Source organism: Ricinus communis, chromosome 9 (assembly GCF_019578655.1).
Source record: "Ricinus communis isolate WT05 ecotype wild-type chromosome 9, ASM1957865v1, whole genome shotgun sequence".
Taxonomy (NCBI): Eukaryota; Viridiplantae; Streptophyta; class Magnoliopsida; order Malpighiales; family Euphorbiaceae; genus Ricinus; species Ricinus communis.
The window spans coordinates 460,007-477,172 of record NC_063264.1 but is presented as its reverse complement, the minus strand read 5'-3'; the positions used below and the strand labels follow the sequence as shown (position 1 = coordinate 477,172).

Genomic DNA, 17,166 nt, shown 5'->3' with positions numbered 1-17,166 from the left:
GTGATGCGAAGTAGCAACCAACAGAAACAGAAACGCCTAACCCTCTCTTGCCTTTTTTCTTTGTCATATAATATTTCTTTTCTTTTCAAGAATTACTTCAAAGGAAATCTCCCCACCTTTCACCCTTTCCATTTCCCACACACTTTTTTGTTTCTTTCTTTCCTCCCACTCCCACATCATATACATATATATTGTCAGCTTCATTCTTTTAACAGCCAACCCCATTCTTTAATTCTCTGCAACAGCCACCTGCTTGTCTGCTAATTTATATGTGCCAAATTCCAAAATCCGAGAAGAAGGACTGCTTTTCCGCACCCTGCAGGTACGGCTTCTAATTTCCTATAGCTCTCAGGTTTTTCTTCCAATTTTCTTATCTACTGCCAGGCTTACGCAGACAAATATACTAGCAGTACTGGCATAACTCATGATCTAGAACGAACATGGTACAGTATTAAGGTGGGGGGGTAGGATTAATAATGAAAAGAAACTGGGAAAATGGATTGATTAAATAGCAGAAGTGAAAGAGAGAGGAGTGGGAATGGGAACAATCATTTTCAAGAGGCTTTTAAGTTTCATGGCCTAGTCATACACATATTCACATGTTTTGGTTTTGGAATGCTTCTGCCTTCTCTTTTGACAGAAACCGCAAAGATCTATTGTATACCGTGCATGTAATTTTATGCAATACCGGTTAAGCCAGAATCTGATCATCATCTGCATATTTCTGCTTTTCCCAACCACTCTTTTTGACATAATAATATTCTGCTAATTGCATTTCACTCTACTCTACTGTTTCTTTTTTTTTGACATTAAAGCTCACTAATATGGAGGATTTGGGGTTTTAACTAGTAGGATACTGTGCTAATTAATTGCTATATATATATATAGAGAGAGAGAGAGAATTGAATTTTGCAACACAATTAATGACACAGTGAATGTGATTTGCCAACGTCAGATATCCACATTTACATCAAATAACATCACTCTATCTCTTACCTTTAATCTTAGTGTATCCATGCTGCAATTCTAAGTTTCCTTTTTCTTATAAAAAATATTGATAATTTTATAAGACTATTTTCCGTCCAAAAATATATAATTAAGAATTAAAATGATATGACCATGTTTAATGAAATTTGGTAGGCAGTTGGATTTTACCAACCATATAAAATAACTAAAGTAACGTGACTTGGAAACAACAATTGGGCGAGGCGACGAAGGAGATCAGACAAATTCCTTGTATACAAATGGGTCGGGCTGCTGCTGCTCAATGATTAAACGTCCTACATAAGATATATGAAATGCTGTGGCTGTCCCTTTTATAGAATTAGTATAAACTTAATTACGTGGACCTATCTCCTTATCAATTCACTTATCATTACCACCTGCAAATCAGTTAGGTTTAGGCCCTACCTCATGACGATTTTACCCTTAATTATTTTTTGTCCATGACTTCTAAAGCTTTACAAAACAGGGCACCAGTTCTTCTGATGTCTTATCATGGATTCATGTCGTTCAAATTAATAATAATTTCTTTAACAAAAAAGGGACTTTTGTAAACCTCCTACACTCCACCACCATCACTACAGCATCCCACGAACGAAGATGGTGCTGAAGAACACACAAATTAAACCAATTGCTATTTGAACACAGGAAGAACCAAACCAAGGGTACCCAACACACACTGCCTTTCTGTCTCAATTAGTAGGAAGGAAGCAAAGCGTTCAATTAAATACTTCACTAAACCCAGAAATTCAGCTTTGTCTTTATTCTTCGCCTTGGGCTGGGGCTCGCCTCATCCAGGAGGGGATGTCAATCGTGTCCCTTTTTGTTTCATTTTACCCCCACCGGTAATCACCTCCGACGAACAATAAATGTAACCCGCTTCTTAAAATAAAAAAGCGGATAATATTTTTACTTCAAAAGAGATACCAAGAAAAATAACTTCTTTTGATATAACTGAAATCCTTTCTAGAAAATAGAAAAAGGGTAATAAAGGTTGTAATTTATATCATTTGTTTAATGGAGGGAGAGGTGATCAGCAGGCAGTCAATGCACTGACACAGACACATCGGCCCACGCCACGGGTTTACTTATTCACACTCGCTCGCTTCCTCCCTCACTTTTTAGTGGTATTTGTCATGCACATGCCAGAATAAGACATGCAAAGCTGCAATCTTTGTTCTTATTCTTGCAGTGGGCACTGGTACTCACATTTATCATATTCGCCGCCCACTCCAATATCATCATCAACTTTATGATATCATATGATCAATTACAGAAGACCCACAAAAACAGAGCGTTCTATCATGTCACAACCCACCACTCCATCTCGCTTCAGACTCAACTCTAAAGCCCCCAAGCCTGAGCCACCGGCGAAGAAAGAAAGAGCACAATCAGTCCCCCCGGATTTTAAAAAGGACACTAAGTTGAGGAGGTCTGTGCTTGTCAACACTAAGCCTAAATCCCGAGACGAGTTGCTGGGATCTCAAATGGAAGTTGCCAGAGTGGTATCTCCCTCTCTCTCTGTCAATCGCCCCGTCCACGAGCAATTTTCTAAACCAAGAACCCAGCGTTCGGCGAGGAAAATTGAAGAGGACACCAAGAAGGAGTTGCTGGAGAGGATTGAATTGAATGACAATTTGATTCAGGATTTGAAGTCTCAAGTTTTATCTCTCAAGGCAGAGCTAGATAAAGCACAGAGCTTGAATGAGGAGCTTGAGTCTCAAAACAAGAAGCTCCAGCAGGATCTTGCCTCTGCTGAAGCCAAGGTTGCAGCAGCTCTTAATAACACTCCTCTTCCGGTAAGAAAGATTCTCACTTTTTTTTTTTTGCTCTCTTTATATATGCATATATATAATTATTTCCCTCACTTGGTTTAAGGGGTTGCTTTCCAGTCCTATATTAATTCATTTAGGGTGAAAAAACCGAGTTTGCCTCGAGTCAAGAGATTTATAAAACACTAGAGAGTTCTTTGTTTACAAGCTCAATGGCCATAAATATGATTCCAATTGCTCGTTTTGAATCAAGGAATCAATTGGAGGGTACCAGAGCCCCAAATTTAAGGACATTCAGAAACTCATTGCAAACAAATTGGAAAATTCAACAGTTAAAAAGGATGCAATGAATGGGCCAACTTCAGTTAAAACTCCAAGTCCCCCACCACCATCTAGGCCAATTCATCTCCTGTCCAAAGCAGAAACAAAGGCTCCATCTTGTCCCTCCTTGCCACCACCTCCACCACCCCCTCCCCCACTGCGGCCTCTAGCACGAGCAGCAACTGCTCCAAAGACTCCTGCAATTGTAGAATTCTATCAGTCATTGAGAAAGCATGGGGAGAAGAGACATGTTCAGGGACATGAGAATCAGTATAAACCTGTTGTGACAAGTGCACACAGCAGCGTAGTTGGAGAGATTCAGAATCGTTCAGCACATCTGTTAGCTGTAAGCATATGTTTAATAGCTTATTTTATTTCAGTTGGTTCTGCCTTATTTTTATTCCTTCAATCGTAATTTCCTATTGAACTCTTGCAGATAAAATCTGATATCGAAACAAAAGGTGATTTCATTAATGGACTTATCAAAAAAGTGCTGGCAGTGGCCTATACAGACATTGAAGATGTCCTGAAATTTGTGGATTGGCTTGATGGTGAACTTTCAACACTGGTAATTTCCAAGTGCTTTACAAGTGGTTTTATTAGCTAGTAAATGAGTTGCTGGTAGAGTTGTTGTATAATTTATTGCTGCTAGAGGGTCTGTAAAGTACATACATACTCTAGCCACCAGGAATAGTATTCTGGAAGATATTCCGAAACTAAAAAAAATTAAATAAGCACCAAAACAAGCTCATATTATATGTTATCAGACATTTTGATTTTGTTGCTATAACAGCACTTGTATAGCTCCAACTGTCAGTTTGCTTTAATTGTTCGGAGTGGCATTTTGGACCATCTTGTTTATGATATTTGTGAGTACAGACGTAGAAGTGCAATATATTTAATTATGTGGTTTAATCATAGCCCTCTGTTGTGAATTTTTTTTTTTTTCGGGAAGGCAAAACATAGTGGGGAGAAGTATCTAGCTTCTCTGAATCAGCAAAGTGGTTCTTAGGATTGATTTAAATGGGACTTCACTGAACACTGCTGGAGTATTGTTTTGTGAAAGATATGATGGGGTTTGGGTTAAGTTTTGTAGGAATAGGAAAGTTGTGAATAGGTCTCTAGAATCTCATGTTTATAGGTATTTAGACTCTGTTAATCTCGACAGGCAGATGAGCGGGCTGTGTTAAAGCACTTCAATTGGCCAGAGAGGAAAGCTGACGCCATCAGAGAAGCTGCTATTGAATATCGAAGCCTAAAGCAATTGGAAAATGAGATATCTTCTTTTAAGGATGATCCCAGCATTCCATGTGGGAGTGCCTTGAAAAAGATGGCTATATTACTTGACAAGTAAGGATTTTGCTTCATGAAACATAGTTGTTCAGCCGTCATTTTAAGCATAAGGATTGAAGTGGCATCATGTTGAGTTGCTGGTTTGTTTTCTGAATTTGCAAGGTCGGAGCGAGGAATTGGAAGGCTGGTTAAACTTCGAAACTCAGTGTTACGGTCATATCAGGAGTGGAAAATTCCAAGCAATTGGATGCTTGATTCTGGAATGATGAGCAAGGTATGGTTTTGTTGGGCGAGGTAGTTATGTGTTGAATGTAGTCAATTGTAGTAGTGGGGAGTAGAGATGATAGTGGATATTTGAGTAAGGCAGTTGTGATAAGTTAGTGATGATGTGATGTGATGCAGATAAAGCAGGCATCAATGAAGCTGGCGAAGATGTACATGAGGAGAGTGATAGAGGAGCTAGAAGTGGGGCGGAACACAGATAGGGAATCCAATCAAGAAGCATTGGTGCTTCAAGGAGTGAATTTTGCATATAGGGCTCACCAGGTAATCCATTTCAGATGATAGTGGTGTATACCTGTGAATGTAGTGCGGAATGCAACTTCTTAATATTGTTTTATGCCTGCAGTTTGCTGGAAGTCTTGATTCAGAGACAATGTGTGCGATTGAAGAGATAAGACAGCGGGTTCCAGGACACCAGGGTGGAGGATCTCGAGAATTATTAGCCGCCATAGCATCGTGCAGATGAGATCAGTTACACAAAGTCTTTTTTTTTTTTTTTTCTTTTTTGTTTTACTTTTGGCTTTGTAAGAATATATGTAAACAGAGCAGATATTAATATGTTTAATTATTTAGAACTTGCAATGAACTTTAAGTTTCAATTTTGGGATTCTTTCATAAATGTCACAAAATATAAAACGATTACAAAAATATTTAAAAAATTTCTCTGACAATAAAAATACCCAAAAACATATACTAAAATAGAACAGAAATACTTGATTTGGTCTTCTCATTGGATATACATAAATTTAAAACACATTAATTTTTGTAAAATATTGATGCATTTTGTTTAATTTTATAATATTAATAATAATTATAATATTAATAATAAATAAATAAATCTAAAAGAAAAACGTGTTGAAAATATTATATTTGAAAAATTAAATGACTTATTATAAAATAAAAAAGAAATATTAATATTCAATATATTATTAAAGAAAAAAGTATATATTTAGTATATTTTTAATGTAAATAAAAGTATAAATTAAAAATAGTATAAATTAAATATACAATATTTCAAATGAAATAAAATATAAACTTAAATAAAAATATACGATAAAAAATATATATTTACAGATAATAATATATTTTGAGTATTGAAATTTTTAAAATGAAACAAAATTTAACATAAATATTCAACGTTAAAAGAGTATATGTTTATTAAAATATAGCATACGTTTTATATATATATATATATATATATATATATATAATTCTGCTTTTTCTTAATTTACCCCAAAAATCATTTATATTAGTCAATATAATTCTGCTTTTTCTTTTTCAGGAGTCCACGTTTATGTGGCAATGCCATTTGGGTTATATCCTACGTGGCTAACGAGCTGTACCATCTTGATTAATCAGGACCGTGCAATTCCTATAATCTTATAAATGACGTCATCTACTTAAAGGATACACGTGCCCGGACGAAGACAAAGCGTGGCAAACCGATAACGGTCACGAGTCTCCCCAGCCAACAGACACGTCAGATTTCTCCAATGATAGTCGGACACGTGGACAAAATCAGTTACATGAAGGCGTTCCTTCCTTCCTTGTAATTGTATTGTATCATAAGAGAAAGTAACTCTCCATGTATATGATATATATGTTGCAGGACTCAGGAGGAGAGAGTTATCAGTTGGTTAGGATTCATTTTTGGAAATAGGCATATGGAAGTCTCAGGCCTGGGCTGCTTCTCCTCGGCTGCAACGCCATCTTTGTGTGGGGCGGTGGATTCAGGCGGAGTATCCTCTTTGAGACCGAGGAAGGCATTCCATAGGGTTTCTGATTCTTGTTTAGGGTTTAGAGATAATGGACATCTGCAGTATTATTGTCAAGGAGGATTTGTCAGGTGCGGAGGAGGGAACAAGAAATCTATCAAGAAAAAGTTGAAATTAGTGAAGTCCTTGTCTGAGGACTTTTCCATGTTTCCTCATAACAATGCTTTGCTCCATCAACCTCAATCCATCTCCCTCCAGGTATATAGCCCTTTTTGCTTTTATATTTATCTTTTATACTCATGCATCGCTCTATGTATATATATATATATATATATATATATACCCTGAATTGAATCATTTAGTTATTATCTTGTCAGAAACTTCTGCAGTCGTCATTTAAAATTGTCTGTAGGTGCTATAGGATGATTTCTTAAATCAGCTGCTTATAAAAATCAATGAAATCAGGATAGGATCAAATCAATGGATGAATCTACCTTTTTCTTTTCTTTTCTTTTTTTCTTTTACCTATCTAGATGGCTATTGCATGTTATATTATCTTTTACTAGTAATGAGGCCACCATAGGTACTTTAGGTTGGCATATGTCTGTGCTCAGTGATTTCCATGATATTGCAACACATTATCTATAAGTCACTATAGTGACTAAACTTCTCTTTCCTCCGCTCTCTGCAGGAAGCTGCACAAGGATTAATGAAACAGCTCCAAGAATTGCGAGCAAAGGAGAAGGAATTAAAGAGGCAGAAGAAACAAGAGAAAAAAGCCAAGCTAAAATCTGAATCATCCTCATCCTCATCCTCTGAATCCAGTAGTGATAGCGAACGTGGGGAGGTTATTCACATGAGCCGCTTCAGAGATGAAACTATTCCTGCCGCACTACCTCAATTGCACCCACTTACTCATCACCACCCAACTTCCACCCTACCAGTCTCCCCAACCCAAGAATGCAACCCGATGGATTACACTTCAACACATCATGAAAAACGATGCTGCGTTGGACCAAGCACCGGTGCCGATAACGCAGTCGGTGACTGTTGCAATGATAGGAATAGCTCGATGACAGAGGAATTGTCAGCAAACAGAATTGAGGTGTGCATGGGTAATAAGTGCAAGAAGTCGGGAGGTGCAGCGTTATTGGAGGAATTTCAGAGGGTTTTGGGTGTAGAGGCTGCAGTTGTTGGGTGCAAGTGCATGGGGAACTGCAGGGACGGTCCTAATGTAAGGGTCAGGAATTCTGTCCAAGACAGAAACACAGATGACTCTGTTCGAACCCCCTCCAATCCTCTCTGCATTGGTGTTGGTTTGGAGGATGTGGATGTTATTGTGGCCAATTTCTTTGGGTTGGGTCTGGCCCCTGCATCTTAAGAGTCTCTCCATTGGAATGGTTTCCTTAGGTCTGATTTGTATTCTGTTGTCTATTTTCGTTGGTGGAGGCAATCCTCTCCTCTCCTTGTACAACTCTGGATGTATATACTCGCAATCTGAATGGCGGTTTTAGTATAATTGCTTGACGTGATTTTGCATATACTTCTTCATTAATTGCTGGTCTTAAGAGTTGAGTTACCGATCTCAAGAATGATACATTTTTTGCGAAACACATTTTTAGCACGAGTGAGGAATACCCGGCAAAAGAACAAAGAAAAATGGATGGAACAAACAGCTTCTCAACCAATACACTACACTTTAGCTTTGCTTCTGACTGCATTAATTTAATATACACAGAGTGATTCCTTTACAGATAAGCCTACTGGAGACTACTTCCAACAAAATGCTTCAGAACTTATTTGAGAAGCATCCTCCAATTCCTGCAGTGACATCTATACTGAGAAAATCTAAACACAGAGCCAGTAGTTGCTCGTCTGATTCAGCACCAGAAGTTGTTCCTCGTGGATCCTCAAAAGGATATGCAAATACTCCACTGGCACCATCTCAACCTAATGTTAGATGACAAAATGAGAGACAACTCTTTATGGTCCAACAACACCAACACTAAATTATGTAACCTTTATAAACTGGTTCACATTGGTTGATATGGTGTCATCACAGGTTTTAAATATGACACCTGCAAAACTCTTTTTGTTTTATCAAAGAGGAAATCCAGGCAAGCACAAAACACCTGCAAGTCTCTCAGTGCCTAGGGCATTTGAGCTTGGTCTGCTGTTCCAACTCATCCATATTGCTACACCGCTTCAAAAACGAGTCAAGTGTTTTCTGCTTTGCAGGGCTGCTTCTCTGCTGGCTGGCTGAAACTTCTAAAGCATTCTCATGCCCATCAAGCATCTGATTGACAATAACTAGACTTCAGTTCATAGAATAAATGGGACATTATCATCATCACCCATCCTAAAATGCAAATTACCGCCAAATAAAATCTGACTACACCTTTCCTCTAAACAATTTGAATGTTAAATCGTCAATTCACACAATACATCCTGAGACAGGATTATCAAATGTGACCTACAAACACACACACACACACATGCTCAGTCAAAGCTAATTACCTGTCCCAAGTTTTCCAACTTGCTCTGAACAACATCCCTGTAGGAAAACAACATATCCTAGTTACTCATTGACCATTGTAATAGTCAACTTTAAACATCACAATCAATCCTCAAAGGCCACAGCCTCCTTCCCAGAATAGTTTTCAAGTATTTCACAACCAAAGATGAAGAGGAGCCAAAATGAACATACCATATGATGTCATCGACAGTGTCATTTGCTAGTAGGTAATATATATTGACTGAAGAAACCTAAAAGACAAGAATTAAACGAGTCAAAATGGTGGGTGGTAGCTATTTGCTCATAAAACAGTCGAACAAAAACAAATAAACAACAATGTGCAGCACATAACAATCACATTGGGAAAATTTAGCCCACACATGGCCAACTAATTGATTGCATCCATTTTCTAAAATGGTATAATTCTAGTTACTAGTAGGTGACCTGGCCAATCCTGTGAGCCCTATCTTCCGCTTGAATTAGATCACCTGGAGTCCAAGACAATTCGGCAAAAATAACTGTGCTTGCAGCTGTTAAAGTTAATCCAACACCTCCAGCTTTGATAGAAAGCTTCACAAAGATATTTAAACAAACAAAACTTAGACATAACACATAATGCACCTTAAAATAGTGAGTTTTCAAACATGATAGCAATGGCAGGAAAAAAAGGTTAAACAAAGAAATAAAAGACTCAAAATGCCATACCACTGCAGCCTTTATAGCATCCTTTTCCTGGAAATCAGTAACTAACGATTGCCTTGATACTGGAGGAGTTCTGCCATCAATTCGAATACAACCCACTTTCTTTTTCTGGAAATTTGCAAGATCCTATAAGAATGAGCCAATCTAAAGGAGGTCCCCAAAAAGTAAAAAGAAAATCAGTGGTCTTACAACAAGAAACTCATGTATAGAATCAATCATGGGTTGATGATGAGCAAAGATTAGAAATTTGCAGCCTGCCTGCAGGGAACAATGCAGCAACAATGGTTCATCCATTAGAAAACAACAATGTTATACTCAAATGAAGTCACAAGGTTAACAAAAGAGAAATGAAAAGGCCATTTGTGACTACCGATAGGTGCATGTAGAGCAAAGGTCGTGAGAAAATCCAAATTAATCTCAAGAGAAATACCGTGATTCAGAAAGGTATAACACGTAAATAATATTTTTATCATACATGATATAAATGATAAATTTGATTCAACAATTTTGACCAATAAAGCCCAAGGTTGATGCTTAAAAGGGCCTTCAAAATGGAAGCGTAGCAATATAAGCCACATATCATGTTCCCCATGACTTACTAGAGGCTTTACAATCAGTATTGAACTTCCAAGAAGGAATATAGAGTTTAGGTAGGACCACATGCTCGCCTTCCATGTTGATGAGCAATCATGAAAAGCCAGAGTGCAATAGAAAATGCAACCTAGTGGTAAGAACATGCAAGATGCCTTTCAAAAAATATTTTGACAAATAATGCACATATTAAGCAGATGTCTGTACATGAGTTTACAAATTGAAAAGCTATAGGAAAGAAAATACAAAAGCATGAAACTGAAACTAAAGCAGAGAGAAGGCTGAAAAAGTAAAAGTGGACAAATCAAGTACCTCAATGACAGTTGCCAGATAATCTAGGACCCCAGGGATCTTGGCTTCTGCAGAGTCGGTATATATCTGGAACCAAATAGAGAGTCGGTAACAAAATGAGGAAGGAAATTATTTAATACTGGGAGTCACCATGATCTTAAAACTTCAGTGATAGCATGCTTAGAAATTCCATAATGAAGTGAAAGAAAAGAAACTGTTTCTTTTCTTTCATTTAAAAGAGAAGGAAAAGAGGGTGCACGGATAATAATTATGATTTCAACAAATGTATGCATTATGCCTTAACTTCACGATAAGGGGAAAAAGCCAAAATTCATATATGACCTTTAAGCATATTACGGCACAAATGAGAAATTCGAAATGGCTAGAGATCTCAATTGAGAGGACTCAGGTTTGGATCCCACTGAGGTCGGGGTTGCGAGTTTATGAGAAAATCCATCAATGAGCTATTCAATAGATAAAATTATGGCTTCATATTTCTACCTTAATACCTTATTAATAATATTCTTCTCGGAAAATTTGAGTGATTCAACCTCCTCAGCAGATGAACACGCCTTAATTTTCCCTTTTACCACCTCCAACTATAAAATAGATCAATAATATGAGATGTATTCTTTTCCTTTTTAACATTCAAAATACTCAACTGACTTTTATAGAGCAAGGTCAAACAATAATCATCAAGTCAATTAGGTTACCTCCCGAAATAAAGCATTGATTTTTTTCATGTCCTTTTCAGCCAAATCTAAGAAGACCTGAGAATCAGTAAAGGAGATTGAAGATGTTAATATATTAAATTCCCAGTTTTTATCTTATATTATTCAATGATGCATATGTGTATGTACACATATATATGCATACACCACAAACAGAGACGGCACATCCACATGCAACCCGTGCACGTGCACACACACAGGCAAGTACTACAAACATACATCACTAAACCTATTTTTCTGAGTCTGCCAAATTAGCAATGATAAGTAAATTATTATTTGATTGCATGCCTAAGTGTGACAACATCCAAAAATAAAAATTAGCAGCATTTACTGTCCAGGCTTCATAAGAAGTTTTCCCACAAAATAACTATTCAATGTCCAAAAACTGTATATAGCAGGAAAAAAACACTCTCAAGGAGCTGGGCAGCAAAATATTTCTCTATATCTTTTATTCCAATTGTGCTTCAATGGTTCTAATAGTAACAGTCATACTGTTCAGTTACACTATAGGATATTTATTATGTTCATTAGTAACCGATAAATGGGTTTGGGTAGAACTCATTCCCAAAAGCTAGCTCAAAGGAAGAGGGTGCCCAATCCACTTATATACACTATAACAGCCCAGTAACCAAGTGATATGGGATAAATACAACTTCTAACACCCTCCCTCACACTTAGCGTGACATGCAAACGGGCCGGATCCAAACCCCACCATCGCAGACAAAAGGCTGGCTCTGATAGCATGATAAATGGGCTTGGGTAGAACTCATTCCCAAAAGCTAGCTTAAAGGAAGAGGGTGCCCAATCCACTTATATACACTATAATAGCCTAGTAACCAAGCAATATGGGTTAAATAGAACTTCTAACAGTAACATCTGCAGAGCACAAATATCTACTAAAAACTAAGCAAGAAAAACAGTTAGGACAGATATTTACTTGCTGCCGACGCTTTAGAGGGAGCTCCGCAAGAACATCCTTTTTAAGTCTGCGGATCATCACTGTTGCCTTCATCAAATTGTGCAACTCTTCATGGTTACTTGCACCTTGATATACTCCAAAAATTCCCTGGAAAAATAACATCAGGAACTGCAGTGTTGCTGACTTCGAACGACTAATTAATGAAGTAGGCTCACTAACAACATACAGAATTAACTTACCCCCCTGCAATATCGATTGCCATATTCATGAACATTCCTGTATACATCAGGATATAAAGCTTCCAGCTACAATGCATAAACACTTGATATAGAATCAATCAACAAAAACTTTCAAGAACTTCAAATGTACAAGTCCATGTGTAAGTACTTGTTTGAATAGCTCTATTGGTCTGGACAAAGCAGGAGTTCCGCTAAGCAATACGGCATATTGAGCTTTCTGAAATTTAAAAGCAGTGTCAATTTCATTCAGAGAATGTAACTGGCAAAGCTTCATGTATTTTTGCATGCATATACTTCACATATAGATGAACAGACCTCTGAATTAACATATGCAAGCATGTAGTTGTTTGTCACAAGAAAAAAACCTTTATAACAGGAAGAGAGGCAGTTGTCCTCTTCGCTTGAGCATTTTTCATAAAGTGTGACTCATCTGCAATCACAACCTAAACAAAAGCATATCAACATAAGGAGCAGAAGCAGCCAAGTCATAGATATGCAAACTAGAAAGTTGACAAGAACATGCATGTCTATGGCATAGACACACAGTTAGAGACAGACAGACAACCAGGTGCAATAATAAATTAGCAGCTCAATCTTTGTCCTTTAAGCACAGTACATTTAATTTTTGTAAGACAAGTACAATTTAGGATTGCTCTGGAGCACCATGTTATGCTCAACTTCTAAGAAGTTAAAAGAAAAAGGAACACTTCTTCCATAAATTTGGACATTTAAGTACAGCCTAGGATACCATCTACTATTATAATTGTAGTGAGATCCTACTTCTGAAGAAGATTGTATGTTTATCACCGTGAATGTGCAAATGCACCACCTCAATAATGGATAAATGATGTGCGAAATGGGAACGCTAAGTCGGGCCTGTCTTACGAAGGCAGAAAATGCTTCACAGTATAAATTCCAAACATAGAGTTGATTTTACATCTACCTTGAATTCTGATGCCATTAGAACATTCTGTAATTTTGGGACCACGTCATAAGAGATGATGTTGAATAGACCATCAAGATGAATACTGCCCTTGGTATTTGACGATACTATGGTGAATCCACCTCTGTTTGATCCACTCCATTGTGATAATACAACCTATTAAGGTTAACATATGAGGAAAAGGGAAACAAAAACAAACATAAAGGAGTCAAGTTCCTACTTAAATAACATTCGGAAATAAATTAAATGCAAAACAGAATAAGTTGAGAGGGCAGTGATACATTATTCTATTTTACTATGAATAGACAACATACACGTAAAAACTTAAAAGGAGAAATACAAAACATACAAGTATATCTGATGAAGGAATATGCAGCCATTGTTGAATCATCTGCGACAAAGCAGAAGTATACAGCCTCTCTAGGAAAAAGATGACTTCTTAAAAACTGAAATGAGAGTGCAGCAAGACTTACAGAAGCCCAATGCAGACGAAGGGAAGATGGAGTGAGAATAAGAACAGGCCAGAAATCACGAAGGCATGCAGTCACAGCAATAGCCTGGAAAACCATGAAAATTCCCATTGGCATATGTAAAATAGTATTCTATTGAAAAATACGAATTTCCAATTTAAATTTATTGTCTATCATGCTCAGACTCTTCATTGTAGAAGAGGTACCTCTGTCATCTCATGTCAATACAGGGAAGGGTATGGGATCCTCCCGGATCCTTCATATGAAAAGTAGATACAGCATTTTTGGTTTCTGCAGCAAGACCTTAAAACTAGGCCCGAGGAAGATAAAAACAATACAGAATTGCAACATGCAGGCCACCACAAGCATTTTCAAGGGACACTACAAATTATGTTTCTTTAAATATGAAACATACACATGTATCCATATCCAGATCTTGAATCTTTCAGCCATGTCCATGTATCCTACATTTTACAGGGTGAGAAGTCCTGCTCCTAAATATGTATTCATATCTGATACCCACACCTAAGTCCAAGCACCATAGGTTATTGCTTGGAGAATCTTCTTCAAATGAGCTGAATCTAACTGCTCCAAAAATTAATTATGCCTGATACTGAATTTTCCATGCTTTCTGGAAGTCATTTTCAAATTTCTTTTAAAGGAAAACTGTAGCATTAAACATCATAGTATCTACTAACCGCAACTATTTGCTTAACTTATATATCGAAATACAATGCAGAAAAGGATGACATGTAAAATGTGGATAACATAATTACACAACAGAATCAGAACATTTATACGACACATGCAGCTAGATGAATATTCTACAGAAATCTTGTCTGCAGAAGTAAGATGTTAATGCTGATTACAGTAAGCATATGTCAAGATACTCGGCAAACAAAGATTACTTATTGGGGCCCCTACACCACCAAACCCATCAGACAATTCATAAACAACCATTTAGCATAAAGTTATTACCAACACAATTCCTAAAATATCATAGTTTCCCACATAAGGTATTAAAAAGAAGTAAAAATTATAAAGAAAAACAAATTGCCTGTAAAGTCTTTCCTAGTCCCATTTCATCTGCTATGAGCGCACGACCTCCGTGCTGCAACACAAACCTGAAGGAGAAGATGAGAAAACAATTAAAAATGAAAGAAAAATGATTAAGTTTTCCACTATTACTGCCTCTAGAGAGGAATAATCCACACAAAAGGTCAAAAAATCCCCAAAAAAAGATGCATACCTAACACCATCCCGCTGAAAAGATAGAAGCTTTGACTCAATATAATCGGGTACCTTTACATACCAGTCTTGCAAAAACATTTGAAGGCAGCATGGCAAAACACAAAAAGTTTAGAAAACAGATACGTAAGATTATACTAGAAGAAAGCAGAAGTGAAAGCATCCATTGATGACCATGAAGCCTCATTGAGTTTGCTATGCTACTTATAGGATGTGAACATATAATTGCACTACCTTTGAATCTTCATTTACCCAAGCCTCAATCATTACAAGAGCTCCCACTAAATTTAATATTTCAAGAAAGAGATATATTCTTTTAGAACAGAAAAATTATAGAATAACTCAAAAACTATCAACATAGAGGCCATTTACAATGCATTGGTCAGAGATGATGTCAAACAAGCTAATCAGTTAATTACATTTTTCAATGTTCAGCTTTTACCTTGAAGATCTGGAACAGCAGAAGCAGCAGCCACAGCACGTTGCACCAAGGGATCTAAGTTTTCTACCTTGAAAGAGCACAAACATGATGCACTTGAGTCACAAGACAACCCAACAGAGAAAGCATAATATACTGGGCAATAAAAAAAGAACAGGTTAAGCAGGAACCCCTTTCATGAAAACATAAGTACAAATTAAGTAATTGATAAGGTTAAATAATAGATAACTGGAGAGATGGATATTCACATAACCCAGCAGCACAACAACCCAAGTAAACTTAAGAAAGAAGGGGAGGGGGGACAAAAGAGAAAAGCTCAAGTATCACCTCAACACTAAAACCAGAAGTTTCATTCAGAATTTTTTCTGCTGATGACAAAGAAGACATTGGAAAAATCCATAATCTGCAGGCTCAACAGTAATGAATCCAATTAAGGCTAAACTCTCGTAATAATTTCCATGTAGTAGTTGAAAGTATTCAGTGTAGTTATACACACGCAGAAGAGGACCTTTCTTTTGCATCCCAAGTGGCTTTAGGGACTTTGCGGATAGCAGCTACTAGTACCTAATATAATATGCATAACAAGTGAGAAAAGATTGAGTGACACAGAAGACTCAAATAGACCAAGAGAGACAAGAAAAAGAAGGTATTACCGGGTCATATGAAAATTTAGCAGCAATATTGCCAGTGGCATGAAGAATAAATTTGACAGAGAGTTTTGGTAAAATCTTTGAGCTTTCGTGTTCTCAAGAACGAGGCCATGAGAACATATGGAGAAAAAAAAAAAAAAAAAGGAAGAGGCAATAATTAGGTAGAATAGTTAAGAAAGCAAGAAGCAAACAAAAAGCCTAAATAGTTGGAAGAAGAGGCATTATTCTGGAAATAGTAAAACAGAAGACATTAAAAGTAGAGATATCTATGGATAAAAACATAGAAAGGTGATGTAGAGCAGATAGTAAATAAAGGAACTTACCAGGGTTTGCTTTTGGTGCAATTGGAGTAAGTAAGGTTGTGGGTTGGGAAGGCGAAGACTGCACCTGAAACAGGAGGGCGATACCCTAATTATTAATTGAAAAGAAAGCCCCGTGAAGTAAGTGGTGGACAAATCAATTGGAATGCAACACCAGTAAGTTGAAAAACATGTTTGATTTTCTTCTTCTTCTTCTTCTTCTTCTCTTTACCTTCTTAGAAAGAGAATGAAAATGTCGGTTTTGTTGTTGTCGTTGTTGTTGAGCGATTTTCATGTAAGCGTCCTTCTCGAGAGAGTCGAGCTCTTCGACACTTAAACCCCAGTCGTCTTCAAAATCCATTCTTTTCAGGCGCAGTTTCTCTATTTCGATTTTCCAATCATCTCTTTGGTGTTTGGAATAACAAAACTCTACAATCAGTTACTTCTTCATCTTCCTTCTCTCTCTTGTGATTGCGAGTGCCCGCCCTTTTCTTTCTTTTTCTTTTTCTGCTAAATAATAATATAAGAAAAAGAAAAAGATAATAAGACTTAATTATCAAATAAATATTGTATTTTATATTTATTTTTGAAATTACCATTTAGTTTTTATTTTTTATTAATATTATTTTATTTTATTTTTTAATAAAATTATGAATTAAAATTTATTTATATAATTATAGTTTTTGCAAAAAAGAAAATGATAATAGACACTTTAAAGAAATTTGTTCTCTTAGTACTTTTGTT

The 17,166-nt window shown here is 36.7% G+C and overlaps 3 protein-coding genes across 7 annotated transcripts; 2 read left to right on the top strand and 1 right to left on the bottom strand.

Annotated features, from left to right (window-relative positions):
• The first annotated feature begins 164 nt into the window (after positions 1–164).
• Positions 165–5,269, top strand: LOC8261363 (protein CHUP1, chloroplastic). The gene is made up of 8 exons (XM_002519292.3): positions 165–322; positions 2,279–2,801; positions 3,028–3,441; positions 3,532–3,663; positions 4,264–4,445; positions 4,551–4,662; positions 4,791–4,934; positions 5,017–5,269. The coding sequence occupies exons 1-8, from the start codon at positions 270–272 to the stop codon at positions 5,134–5,136; spliced, it is 1,680 nt and encodes a 559-aa protein (XP_002519338.3). The 5' UTR covers positions 165–269; the 3' UTR covers positions 5,137–5,269.
• A 954-nt stretch (positions 5,270–6,223) lies between these two features.
• On the top strand, positions 6,224–7,924 carry LOC8261364 (diacylglycerol O-acyltransferase 3). The gene is made up of 2 exons (XM_002519293.4): positions 6,224–6,643; positions 7,077–7,924. The coding sequence occupies exons 1-2, from the start codon at positions 6,335–6,337 to the stop codon at positions 7,764–7,766; spliced, it is 999 nt and encodes a 332-aa protein (XP_002519339.1). The 5' UTR covers positions 6,224–6,334; the 3' UTR covers positions 7,767–7,924.
• A 138-nt stretch (positions 7,925–8,062) lies between these two features.
• Positions 8,063–16,948, bottom strand: LOC8261366 (SWI/SNF-related matrix-associated actin-dependent regulator of chromatin subfamily A-like protein 1). Of its 5 annotated transcripts, none has more exons than XM_025157344.2 (24): positions 16,655–16,947; positions 16,447–16,510; positions 16,127–16,218; positions 15,970–16,037; positions 15,801–15,876; positions 15,477–15,543; positions 15,036–15,102; positions 14,844–14,910; positions 13,790–13,873; positions 13,666–13,707; positions 13,317–13,472; positions 12,739–12,816; positions 12,522–12,590; positions 12,374–12,439; positions 12,153–12,281; positions 11,198–11,254; positions 10,994–11,083; positions 10,506–10,571; positions 9,792–9,860; positions 9,606–9,710; positions 9,345–9,470; positions 9,093–9,151; positions 8,903–8,939; positions 8,063–8,681 (listed from the first exon to the last, which is right to left on the bottom strand). In XM_025157344.2, the coding sequence occupies exons 1-24, from the start codon at positions 16,781–16,783 to the stop codon at positions 8,529–8,531; spliced, it is 2,016 nt and encodes a 671-aa protein (XP_025013112.1). In that variant the 5' UTR covers positions 16,784–16,947; the 3' UTR covers positions 8,063–8,528. The 5 variants fall into 5 exon arrangements, 4 of the variants coding, with proteins under 4 accessions (XP_025013112.1, XP_015574734.1, XP_048235752.1 ...); XM_015719248.3 differs by having other exon boundaries at positions 15,982–16,037; XR_003079092.2 differs by having other exon boundaries at positions 8,577–8,681; positions 9,093–9,141; positions 16,655–16,948.
• Between the last annotated feature and the right edge of the window lie 218 nt (positions 16,949–17,166).